The 13,486-nt window shown below is 49.2% G+C and overlaps 1 protein-coding gene across 1 annotated transcript in view; it reads left to right on the top strand.

Annotated features, from left to right (window-relative positions):
• Window positions 1–13,486, top strand: part of trappc10 (trafficking protein particle complex subunit 10) — a 64,867-nt gene that overhangs the window by 31,196 nt on the left and 20,185 nt on the right. Inside the window, exons 9-10 of the mRNA XM_070873102.1 lie at window positions 2,832–2,958; window positions 12,925–13,092. Of these exons, the coding sequence (XP_070729203.1) occupies window positions 2,832–2,958; window positions 12,925–13,092 (295 nt within the window). The remainder of the gene's footprint in view (window positions 1–2,831; window positions 2,959–12,924; window positions 13,093–13,486) is intronic.

The following is a 13,486-nucleotide window of genomic DNA, read 5'->3' as shown; positions in this document are numbered from 1 at the left end:
TACAGATAAGGCCATCTCTGACCACTTCCTCGTATCACTCTCCACCCACATCCCCTTGCCCAATCCAAACCAACTTCCTTCTGCATTCTCCCCTGGTAAAAACTCTCTCCAAACTCTCTTAAAACTGTACTTATCAACTCCAAACTGACCAGCCTTCGGCCCTCCATTCACCATGTCATTTCTGCAGCCACCGATCTGCTCAGTCACACCCTCACCACCATCTTTGATGCCCTAGTCCCTGTTAAAACCATTACTCTCTCTCACCCTGGCCTTTCCCCCGGTACGGCTCTCAAGTCCAAGGGAAGCAGACTTGAACGGATGTGGTGGATAACTGGTTTAGCCATTCACCGCCAGATCTGGCTGGGCCACAAACCATTATCGGGTCCTGCTCTTGTCTGCAAAAACTGCTTACTATTCCAGGCTCATTCTGGAATGTAAAGATAACCCCCGGCTACTATTCTCTACTGCTAACCGTCTCCTTAAACCCCTCTCTCCTGTCTCCACCACACTCACCTGCAACAACAAGTGTGAGGAGCTCATGGACATCTTTGTCTCAAAGATTGAGACCCTCCAATCAGCTGCCTCTGCCAGTTCCCTTCCTCCCCCGAGCCCACCGGGCCAAACTTCACCTGAGGTTCCCCTCTGCCCGAGCCCTGAACTGGCATCTTTCTCCAGTATCTCTCTCATCTCCCCTCTTGACCTCTCCAAACTCAGCTTGTCCGTGAGACCCACTTCCTGCTCCCTTGGCCCTATTCCCACTAAACTGCTGATCACCCAACTTCCTTTTCTGGCTCCCATGTTAGCCGACATTGTTAACGGTTCTCTCTCCTCAGGTACTGTCCCCCTCTCCCTTAAATCTGCCGTCATCACCCCCGTCCCAAAAAAACATCCCTTGACCCCACTTTGCTTGCTAGCTTATCGCCCCATCTCCAACCTCCCTTTCCTGTACAAACTCCTTCAACGTGTTGTCATCTCCCAAATCCGTTGGAACAATTAGAGACAACATCTGAAAACACGGCGTCAGTTTCCACATGTACGCTGACGACACCCAGCTCTACCTCACCACCACTTCTCTCGAACCCTCCACGGTCTCTAAATTGTCAGACTGTTTGTCTGACATCCAGTTCTGGATGAGCAGACATTTTCTCAAATTAAATATTGGGAAGACCGAGGCCATTGTTTATGGTCCCCGCCACAAACTGCGTTCCCTAACCACTGACTCCATCCCTCTCTCCAACATCTGTCTGAGGCTGAAACAGACTGTTCACAACCCAGGTGTCATATTTGACCCTGAAATGAGCTTCTGGCCACATATACGCAGCATAACTCAGACCGCCTATTTCCACTTCTGTAACATCGCCGGTCTTCGCCCCTGCCTCAGCTCATCTGCTGCTGAAACCCTCATCCATGCCTTTGTTACCTCTAGACTTGACTATTCCAGCGCACCCCTGGCTGGCCTCCCACATTCTACCCGAGGTAAACTAGAGGTCACCCAAACCTCGGCAGCCCGTGTCCTAACTCGCATCAAGTCCCGCTCACCCATCACCCCTGTGCTCGCTGACCTACATTGGCTCCCGGTTAAGCAACGCCTCAATTTCAAAATTATCATCCTTGTTTACAAATCCCTCCATGTCTCGCCCCTCCCTATCTCTGTCATCCCTTTTAGCCTCACAACCCCACAAGATGTCTGCACTCCTCAAATTATACCCTCTTGAACATCCCTGATTATAATTGCTCAACCGTCGGTGGCCGTGCCTTCAGCTGTTTTGGCCCCAAGCTCTGGAACACCCTCCCTCAACCGCTCCACTTCTATTTCCTCCTTTCAGACGTTCCTTAAAACCTATTTCTTTAACCAAGCTTTTGGTCACCTGCTGTCATTTCTTATGTGACTCGGTCAAATGTATCTGTTTCGTCTTGTAGCTCTGCTGTGAAACGTCTTGGGACATTTTACTACATTAAAGGCGCTATATAAATACACGTTGTTGTCTCTCTCTCTCTCCCTCTCTGCCTCTCCCTCTCTGCCTCCCCCTCCCTCCGCCTCACTCCCCCTCCCTCCGCCTCGCTCCCCCTCCCTCTGCCTCGCTCCCCCTCCCTCCGCCTCGCGCCCCCCTCCCTCCGTCTCTCGCCCTCTCCTTCTCCATCTCTCGCCCTCTCCTTCTCCGTCACTCGCCCTCTCCTTCTCCGTCTCTCGCCCTCTCCTTCTCCGTCTCTCGCCCTCTCCTTCTCCGTCTCTCGCCCTCTCCTTCTCCGTCTCTCGCCCTCTCCTTCTCCGTCTCTCGCCCTCTCCTTCTCCGTCTCTCGCCCTCTCCTTCTCCGTCTCTCGCCCTCTCCTTCTCCGTCTCTCGCCCTCTCCTTCTCCGTCTCTCGCCCTCTCCTTCTCCGTCTCTCGCCCTCTCCTTCTCCGTCTCTCGCCCTCTCCTTCTCCGTCTCTCGCCCTCTCCTTCTCCGTCTCCCGCCCTCTCCTTCTCCGTCTCCCGCCCTCTCCTCCGTCTCCCGCTGCCTCCCTCTGTCTCTCGCTGTGTGTAACGTGTATCATACGTCATGCTGCTATCTAACTGAATGACACACGGTCTCAGCAGGCGGCTGGATTGTGTTGCTGGACCTACTGAAGGTTTGATGACGTGTTCCGCGTGGTGATGCAATAATTTTTGAGCGATAAGGTAGTGAAGGGTTATGGAGAGTGGGCAGGGAAGTGGAGCTGAGTCCATGGTCAGATCAGCCATGATCTTATTGAATGGTGGAGCAGGCTCGAGGGGCCAAATGGCCTACTCCTGCTCCTATTTCTTATGTTGTTATGTTGCTGAACTCTCTCCCTCTCTCCTGCCATGTAGGAAATATCTGCAGGTGTGTGTCCACAACCTGTCTGAGGTGGGCTTCCAGTTGTTCGATCCTCGGCTGCTGGATGTTTACAACAGCTCAGATGTGACGTTCATGTCATTGAATTCCCTCAAACAGCAGGTAAGAGTCCTGTGCGTGTTTGACAAGCACATGGACACTGGTTCTGCCTTTAACTGAGACTCAGTATCTGTCTTGTTCACCTCCCCTCACCCTTCCCCAAACCATGCTGTCTCAGGCTGGGGTGCGAGTCCCATCGAACCGAACATCCATGGCGTCTTGGGTAAGTCGCCAGGGCCACCTTAAACAGGAATCACGGACACGTGGGGATTAATTAGGGAAGTCAGCACAGATTTGGTAAAGGCAAATCGTGTTTAACTAACTTGATTGAGTTTTTTGATGAGGTAACAGAGAGGGTTGAAGGCGGCAATGCGGTTGACGTGGTGTACATGGATTTCCAAAAGGCGTTTGACAAAGTGCCACATAATAGGCTTGCAGCAAAGTTGATACCCGTGGAATAAAAGGGACAGTGGCAGCATGGATACGGAATTGGCTCAGTGACAGGGAACAGAGAGTAGTGGGGAACGGTTGTTTATCAGACTGGAGGAAGGTATACAGAGGTCCCCAGGGGTCGGTACTGGGACCACCGCTTTTCTTGATATATATTAATGACTTGGACTTGGGTGTACAGGGCACAATTTCAAAATTTGCAGATGACGCAAAACTTGGAAGTATAGTGAACAGTGAGGAGGATAATGATAGACTGCAAGACACAGACAGGCTGGTGGAATGGGCGGACACGTGGCAGATGAAATTTAATGCAGAAAAGTGCGAAGTGATATATTTTGGTCGGAGGAACGAGGAGAGGCAAAATAAACTAAAGGGTACAGTCCTAAAGGGGGTGCATGAACACAGAGACCTGGGGGTATATATGTGCACAAATCGCTGAAGGTGGCAGGGCAGGTTGAAAAAGCGGTTAAAAAAGCTTACGGGATCCTGGGCTTCATAAATAGAGACATAGAATAGTACATAAGAAATAGGAGCAGGAGTAGGCCATTCGGCCCCTCGAGCCTGCTCCGCCATTCAATGAGAACATGGCTGATCTTCTACCTCAACTCCACTTTCCTGCACTATCCCATATCCCTTGATTCCAGTAATATTCAAAAATCTATCCATCTCTGTCTTGAATATACTCAAAGACTGAGCCTCCACAGCCCTCTGGGGCAGAGAATTTCAAAGATTCACCACCCTCTGAGTGAAGAAGTTTCTCCTCATCTCAGTCCTAAATGGCCGACCCCTTATCCTGAGACTGTGACCCCTGATTCTAGACTCCCCAGCCTGGGGGAAACATCCTCCCTGCATCTACCCTGTCAAGCCTTGTAAGAATTTTGTATGTTTCAATGAGATCACCTCATTCTTCTAAACTCTAGAGAATATAGGCCTAGTCTGCTCAATCTCTCCTCATAGGACAATCCCCCCATCCCAGGAATCAGTCTGGTGAACCTTGGTTGCACTCCCTCTATGGCAAGTATATCCTTCCTTAGGTAAGGAGACCAGAACGGTACACAATACTCCAGGTGTGGTCTCACCAGGGCCCGATATAATTGCAGTAAGACATCTTTACTCTTGTACTCAAATCCTCCTGTAATAAAGGCCAACATACCTTTTGCTATTTTAATTGCTTGCTGTACCTGCAGGTTAACTTTCAGTGATTGGTGTACAAGGACACCCAGGTCCCTCTGAACACCAACATTTCCCAATCTCTCACCATTTAAAAAATACTCTGCTTTTCTATTTTTCCTACCAAAGTGGATCACTTCACATTTCTCCACATTATATTCCATTTGCCATGTTCTTGCCCACTCACTTAGCCTGCCTGTATCCCTTGAAGCCTCTTTGCATGCTCCTCAAAACTTACATTCCCACCTAGCTTTGTATCATCAGCAAACTTGGATATATTACATTGGGTCCCCTCATCCAAATCATTGATATATATTGTGAATAGCTGGGGCCCCAGCACTGATCCTTGCGGTCGTCATCTTCGGCAGTCCCTCGGACTCCAGTGTGGGACCTACAGTTTCTGTCACAGGTTGGGCAGACAGTGGTTGAAGGAAAGGGTGGGTGGGGAGTCTGGTTTGCCGCACGCTCCTTCCGCTGTCTACGCTCTCGGTGACGAGACTCGAGGTACTCCGCGCCCTCCCAGATGCTTTTCCTCCACGTTGGGTGGTCTTGGGCCAGGGATTCTCAGGTGTCGGTGGGGATGTCGCACTTTATCAGGGAGGCTTTGAGGGTGTCCTTGAAGCGTTTCCTCTGCCCACCTGGGACGCGCTTGCCATGTTGGAGCTCCGAGTAGAGCGCTTGCTTTGGGAGTCTCGTGTCTGGCATACGGACAATGTGGCCCGCCCAGCGAAGCTGGTCAAGTGTGGTCAGTGCTTCAATGCTGGGCCTGAGCGAGAACGCTGACGTTGGTGCGTCTATCCTGCCAATGGAGGCAGTGCTGCTGATACTTCTCCAGTGCTTTGAGGTGTCTGCTGTGTATGGTCCACATCTCTGAGCCATATAGGAGGGCAGGTATCACTACTGCTCTGTAGACCATGAGCTTGGTGCTGGCATTGGGGTCCTGGTCTTCAAACACTCTTCCTCGGGCAACCGAAGGCTGCACTGGTACACAAGGCGGTACCTCGACGTCGATGTCTGCTCTTGTTGACAGTAGGCTCCTGGGGTATGGAAAATGGTCCACGTTGTCCAAGGCCTTGTCGTGGATTTTGATAACCGGGAGGGCAGGTTGGTAGAGGACCTTTGTCTTTCAGATGTTTAGTGTAAGGCCCACGCTCTCATGAAGGTGTTGACGATGGCTTGGAGTTCGTCCTCCGAGTGTGCACAGACGCTAGCGTCGTCTGCGTACTGTAGTTCGATGACTGAGGATGGGACGACCTTGGATCTGGCCTGCAGGCGGCGGAGGTGGAACAGAATCCCGTTTGTCCTGTAATTTAGCTCCACTCCAGCGGGGAGCTTGCTGAGGATGAGATGGAGCATTGCAACAAGGAAGACCGAGAAAAGCGTTGGTGCGATGACGCAGTCTTGCTTGACCGAGAAATGGGAGTGCGTGGTGCCGGGAGGCCTATAAAGGCCCAGCGGCAGCGAGAGGTGGGAGTTCGTGGTGTCGGGAGGCCTATAAAGGCCCAGCGGCAGCGAGAGGCGGGCGGCAGGCAGAGGCGGGAGTTCGTGGCGTTGGTGAGGCCTATAAAGGCCCAGCGGCGGTGGGAGTGTGTGGTGTCGGGAGGCCTATAAAGGCCCAGCTTGTACAGCTCCAGCCAGGAGAAAAAGCAAAAAAGAAGTCGAAAGAAATCAAACGGTGACGTCACAGTGAAAGGGGTAAGTGATTGGCTGGTGATTGGTGAGTAGCTTTTCTTTTTCTTTTTTATATCAGTAAGTAACCTGTTAACATTGTTGTCGCCAAATTAAGTGTATCTAAGGGTTAAGTCATGGCAGGAGAGCTCGGTCACGTGATATGCTCCTCCTGTACCATGTGGGAACTCAGGGACACTTCCGGTGTCCCTGACGACTACGTGTGCGGTAAGTGTATCCACCTCCAGCTCCTGACGGACCGCGTTGCGGAATTGGAACTCAGGGTGGATTCACTCTGGAGCATCCACGATGCTGAGAATGACGTGAGTAGCACGTGTAGCGAGTTGGTCTTACCGCAGGAGAAGGGTCCACAGCCAGATAGGGAATGGAAGACCAGCAGGAAGAGTAGTGCAAGGAAGGTAGTGCAGGGGTCCCCTGCGGTCATCCCCCTGCAAAACAGATACACCGCTTTGAGTGCTGTTGAGGGGGATGACTCATCAGGGGAGGGCAGCAGCCGCCAAGTTCAAGGCACCGTGGCTGGCTCTGCTGCACAGGAGGGCAGGAAAAAGAGTGGGAGAGCGATAATGATAGGGAATTCAATTGTAAGGGGAATAGATAGACGTTTCTGTGGCCGCAATCGAGACTCCAGGATGGTATGTTGCCTCCCTGGTGCAAGGGTCAAGGATGTCTCGGAGCGGGTGCAGGACATTCTGAAAAGGGAGGGTGAACAGCCAGTTGTCGTGGTGCACATTGGTACCAACGATATAGGTAAAAAACGGGATGAGGTCCTACGAGACGAATTTAAGGAGCTTGGAGCTAAATTTAAAAAGTAGGACCTCAAAAGTAGTAATCTCGGGATTGCTACCAGTGCCACGTGCTAGTCAGAGTAGGAATCGCAGGATAGCGCAGATGAATACGTGGCTTGAGGAGTGGTGCAGCAGGGAGGGATTCAAATTACTGGGGCATTGGAACTGGTTCTGGGGGAGGTGGGACCAGTACAAACCGGACAGTCCGCACCTAGGCAGGACCGGAACCAATGTCCTAGGGGGAGTATTTGCTCGTGCTATTGGGGAGGAGTTAAACTAATATGGCAGGGGGATGGGAATCAATGCAGGGAGATAGAGGGAAACAAAATGGAGACAGAAGCAAAAGACAGAAAGGAGATGAGTAAAAGTGGAGGGCAAAAAACAAAAAGGGCCATTTTACAGCAAAATTCTAAAGGGTCAAAGTGTAATAAAAAGGCAAGCCTGAAAGCTCTGTGCCTCAATGCGAGGAGTATTCGGAATAAGGTGGATGAATTAACTGTGCAGATAGCAGTAACGGATACGATGTGGTTGGCATCACGGAGACATGGCTCTAGGATGACCAAGGCTGGGAACTCAACTCCAAGGGTATTCAACATTTAGGAAAGATAGACTGAAAGGAAAAGGAGGCGGGGTGGCGTTGCTGGTTAAAGAGGAAATTAATGCAATAGTTAGGAAGGACATTAGCTTGGATGATGTGGAATCTATATGGGTAGAGCTGCAGAACACCAAAGGGCAAAAAACGTTAGTGGGAGTTGTGCACAGACCTCCAAACAGTAGTAGTGATGTTGGGGAGAGTATCAAACAGGAAATTAGGGGTGCATGCAATAAAGGTGCAGCAGTTATCATGGGTGACTTTAATATGCATATAGATTGGGCTAACCGAACTGGAAACAATACGGTGGAGGAGTATTTCCTGGAGTACATAAGGGATGGTTTTCTAGACCAATATGTGGAGGGACCAACTAGGGGGAGGCCATCTTAGACTGGGTGTTGTGTAATGAGAGAGGATTAATTAACAATCTCGTTGTGTGAGGCCCCTTGGGGGAAGAGTGACCATAATATGGTGGAATTCTACATTAGGATGGAGAAGGAAACAGTTAATTCCGAGACCATGGTCCAGAACTTAAAGAAGGGTAACTTTGAAGGTATGAGGCGTGAATTGGCTAGGATAGATTGGCGAATGATACTTAAGGGGTTGACAGTGGATGGGCAATGGCAGACATTTAGAGACCGCATGGATGATCTACAAAAATTGTAAATTCTTAATGGCGCAAAAATAAAAGAGGGAAGGTGGCTCAACCGTGGCTATCAAGGGAAATCAGGGATAATATTAAAGCCAAGGAAGTGGCATACAAATTGGCCAGAAATAGCAGCGAACCAGGGGATTAGGAGAAATATAGACCTCAGCAGAGGAGGACAAAGCGTTTGATTAGGGCAGGGAAAATAGAGTACGAGAGGAAGCTTGCAGGGAACATTAAAATGGACTGCAAAAGCTTCTATAGATATGTAAGGGAAAAAGGTTAGTAAAGACAAACATAGATCCCCTGCAGTCAGAATCAGGGAAATCATAACTGGGAACAAAGAAATGGCAGAGCAATTGAACAAGTACTTTGGTTCGGTATTCACAAAGGAGGACACAACCAACCTTCCGGATATAAAAGAGGTCGGGGGGTCTAGTAAGAAGGAGGAACTGAGGGAAATCCTTATTAGTCGGGAAATTGTGTTGGAAAAATTGATGGGATTGAAGGCCGATAAATCCCCAGGGCCTGATGGTCTGCATCCCAGAGTACTTAAGGAGGTGGCCTTGGAAATAGCGGATGCATTGACAGTCATTTTCCAACATTCCATCGACTCTGGATCAGTTCCTATGCAGTGGAGGGTAGCCAATGTAACCCCACTTTTTAAAAAAGGGAGAGAGAAAAACAGGGAATTATAGACCGGTCAGCCTGACATCGGTAGTGGGTAAAATGATGGAATCAATTATTAAGGATGTCATAGCAGCGCATTTGGAAAGAGGTGACATGATAGGTCCAAGTCAGCATGGATTTATGAGAGGGAAATCATGCTTGACAAATCTTCTGGAATTTTTTGAGGATGTTTCCAGTAGAGTGGACAAGGGAGAACCAGTTGATGTGTATTTGGACTTTCAGAAGGCTTTCGACAAGGTCCCACACAAGAGATTAATGTGCAAAGTTAAAGCACATGGGATTGGGGGTAGGGTGCTGACGTGGATTGAGAACTGGTTGTCAGACAGGAAGCAAAGAGTAGGAGTAAATGGGTACTTTTCAGAATGGCAGGCAGTGACTAGTGGGGTACCGCAAGGTTCTGTGCTGGGGCCCCAGCTGTTTACATTGTACATTAATGACTTAGACGAGGGGATTAAATGTAGTATCTCCAAATTTGCGGATGACACTAAGTTGGGTGGCAGTGTGAGCTGCGAGGAGGATGCTATGAGGCTGCAGAGTGACTTGGATAGGTTAGGTGAGTGGGCAAATGCAAGGCAGATGAAGTATAATGTGGATAAATGTGAGGTTGTCCACTTTGGTTGTAAAAACAGAGAGACAGACTATTATCTGAATGGTGACAGATTAGGAAAAGGGGAGGTGCAACGAGACCTGGGTGTCATGGTACATCAGTCATTGAAGGTTGGCATGCAGGTACAGCAGGCGGTTAAGAAGGCAAATGGCATGTTGGCCTTCATAGCGAGGGGATTTGAGTACAGGGGCAGGGAGGTGTTACTACAGTTGTACAGGGCATTGGTGAGGCCACACCTGGAGTATTGTGTACAGTTTTGGTCTCCTAACTTGAGGAAGGACATTCTTGCTATTGAGGGAGTGCAGCGAAGGTTCACCAGACTGATTCCCGGGATGTCGGGACTGACATATCAAGAAAGACTGGATCAACTGGGCTTGTATTCACTGGAGTTCAGAAGAATGAGAGGGGCTCTCATAGAAACGTTTAAAATTCTGACTGGTTTAGACAGGTTAGATGCAGGAACATTGTTCCCAATGTTGGGGAAGTCCAGAACCAGGGGTTACAGTCGAAGGATAAGGGGTAAGCCATTTAGGACCGAGATGAGGAGAAACTTCTTCACCCAGAGAGTGGTGAACCTGTGGAATTCTCTACCACAGAAAGTTGTTGAGGCCAATTCACTAAATATATTCAGAAAAGAGTTAGATGTAGTCCTTATTTGAATGGGGAGAAATTACAACATGCTGCGGTGCAGAGGGACCTGGGGGTCCTTGTGCATGAATCCCAAAAAGTTAGTTTGCAGGTGCAGCAGGTAATCAGGAAGGCAAATGGAATGTTGGCCTTCATTGCGAGAGGCATGGAGTACAAAAGCAGGGAGTTCCTTCTGCATCTGTATAGGGTATTGGTGAGGCCGCACCTGGAGTACTGCGTGCAGTTTTGGTCGCCTTACTTAAGGAAGGGATATACTGGCTTTGGACGGGGTACAGAGACAATTCACTAGGCTGATTCCGGAGATGAGGGGGTTACCTTATGATGATAGATTGAGTAGACTGGGTCTTTACTTGTTGGAGTTCAGAAGGATGAGGGGTGATCTTATAGAAACATTTAAAATAATGAAAGGGATAGACAAGATAGAGGCAGAGAGGTTGTTTCCACTGGTCGGGGAGACTAGAACTAGGGGGCACAGCCTCAAAATACGGGGGAGCCACTTTAAAACCGAGTTGAGAAGGAATTTCTTCTCCCAGAGGGTTGTGAATCTGTGGAATTCTCTGCCCAAGGAAGCAGTTGAGGCTAGCTCATTGAATGTATTCAAGTCACAGATAGATAGATTTTTAACCAATAAGGGAATTAAGGGTTATGGGGAGCGGGCGGGTAAGTGGATCTGAGTCCATGGCCAGATCAGCCATGATCTTGTTGAATGGCGGAGCAGGCTCGAGGGGCTAGATGGCCTACTCCTGTTCCTAATTCTTATGTTCTTATGTTCTTATGTTCTTATGTTCTTACTACGAGGGGGATCAAGGGGTATGGCGAGAAAGCAGGAATGGGGTACTGAAGTTGCATGTTCAGCCATGAACTCATTGAATGGCGGTGCAGGCTCGAAGGGCCGAATGGCCTACTCCTGCACCTATTTTCTAGGTTTCTATGTTTCTATGACCCGGGTCCGAACATGGAATAGGTTTATGATGGATCCATTGGTCAGGATCACGGCTTGCATGTCATCATGGAGCAGGCGGAGGATGGTGATAAACTTTTGAGGGCAGCCAAATCTGAGGAGGATGCTCCATAATCCCTCAGTATTGACAGTGTTGAAGGCTTTTGTGAGGTCAAAGGTGGCCATGTACAAGGGTTGGTGCTGTTCCCTGCATTTCTCTTGTGTCTGGCGCGCGGTGCAGATCATGTCCACTGTGCCAAATATAAAGCCTCATGGCAACGCCCTCACTCCAAGCACCGGCATCTGCTGGACTATGTCATCGTCCGAGCGAGGGACCGCAAAGGCGTGCGCATCACCCGCGCCATGACAGGAGCGACAAAAGCGATCCTTGCGGCACCCCACATGTTACAGCCTGCCAACTCGAAAATGTCCTGTTTATTCCTACTCTGTTTTCTGTTCATTAACCAATCCTCAATCCATGCCAGTATATTATCCCCAATCCCATGAGCCCTAATTTTGTTTAATAACCTCTTGTGTGGCATCTTATCGAACGCCCACTGAAAATCCAAATACACCACATCCACTGGTTCCCCCTTATCTATTCTACTAGTTACAACCTCAAAAAACTCTAATAGATTTGTCAAACATGATTTCCCTTTCATAAATCCACGTTGACTCTGCCCAATCCTGTTACTATCCAAGGGCCCTGTTACCATGTCCTTAATAATAACGGGATTACATTTACTACCTTCCAATCTTCGGGAACCGTTCTAGAATCTATGGAAATTTGGAAGATGACAACCAATGCATCCACTATCTCTATAGCCACCTTTCAAAACCCGAGGATGTAGGCCATCAGGTCCAGGGGATTTATTGGCTTTTACTCCCATTACTTTTTTTTTTTACTAATAATTTCTTTCAGTTACTTATTCTCACTAGACCCTTGGTACTTCACTATCTCCGGGAGGTTTTTTACGTCTTCTTCCGTGGAGACAGACACAAAGTATGTGTTTAATTTCTCTGCCATTTCCTTACTCCCCATTATAATTTTTCCTGTCTCAGCCTGTAGGGGACCCATATTTATTTCTGCTAATCTTTCCCTTGTTACATACCTATCGACGATTTTACAGCCTGTTTTTATGTCTCAGTAGTTTGTTCTCATATATTTTCCCTTACTTTATCAATTCCTTGGTCCTCCTTTGCTGAATTCTAAAATGCTCCCACTCCTCGGGCTTACTGCTCTTTTTGGATCTACATGGATTGCGACAAAGGAGGGATGGATCACACCAATAGTGGGTAATCTACCGACCACCTAACAGAGAATCATAGACATTTACAGCATGGAGGAAGCCATTTCGGCCCATCGTGTCTGCGCTGGCTGACAAAGAGCTATCCAGCCTAATCCCACTTTCCAGCTCTCGGTCCGTAGCCCTGCAGGTTACGGCGCTTCAAGTGCACATGCAAGTACTTTTTAAATGTGGTGATGGTTTCTGCCTCTACCACCCTTTCAGCAGTGAGTTCCCCCCCCCACCACCCCCACCCTCTGGGTGAAGAAATTTCCACTCAAATCCCCTCTAAACCTCCCCCCAATTACTTTAAATCTAGGTCCCCTGGTTGTTGATCCCTCTGCTAAGGGAAATAGGTCCTTCCTATCCACTCTATCCTGACCCCTCATAATTTTATATACCTCAATCAGGTCTCCCCTCAGCAGGGTGGGGCAGGGCGGTGCGGAGGTGCAGTAGGTGGGGCGAGAGCGACGTTAGCCTCAGCTTGCTATATCTGATCTCCCTGTGTTCTGTTTTGTTGCCACAGCACATTTACAACAGGCAGGCCACCTTCTTCCTGTGGGAGCTGACCTGGAGCCAGGAGCCTGGCTCCTTTCTGCACTGCCACTTCAGTGTGGCCTTTGCGCCACTGACAGGCCAGGAACTCGCATCGATGAAACCGTACACCTACGAGCTCAAACTCGACAATTTCTGTGTAAGTATTTGGACCGAATCACAAACCCTGGGTCTTCAGGAAACTGCGGCAAAGGGATAGACTCTATACTGGAGTCGCTCTGCACCGAGGGTCTGCACAGGTCACCATTGGCGCTGCCTCCTGACTTTCAGGCGATGCGCATTTTCGTTATGCATAGTGTCTATTTCTCAGGTTTCCCACTCTTACGGTTCAGAGTTCAATTTCTTCCTCAGCTACAAATACCCTGGCTTCCCTCTTTCCTCAGTGTATTGTGTATATACTGTACCCTGACCCCTGCCCTCTGACCCTGTACCGCGCAGTGACTCTGACCTCTGTACCGCGCAGTGACTCCTGTCCTCTGACCCCTGTATCATGCAGTGACCCTGCCTTCTGACCCCTGTACCATGCAGTGATC

The sequence above is a fragment of the Pristiophorus japonicus genome, unplaced genomic scaffold (assembly GCF_044704955.1).
Source record: "Pristiophorus japonicus isolate sPriJap1 unplaced genomic scaffold, sPriJap1.hap1 HAP1_SCAFFOLD_417, whole genome shotgun sequence".
NCBI classification, from domain to species: domain Eukaryota; kingdom Metazoa; phylum Chordata; class Chondrichthyes; family Pristiophoridae; genus Pristiophorus; species Pristiophorus japonicus.
The sequence above is the reverse complement of the archived record's forward strand: the minus strand, read 5'-3'. Positions and strand labels throughout refer to the sequence as shown.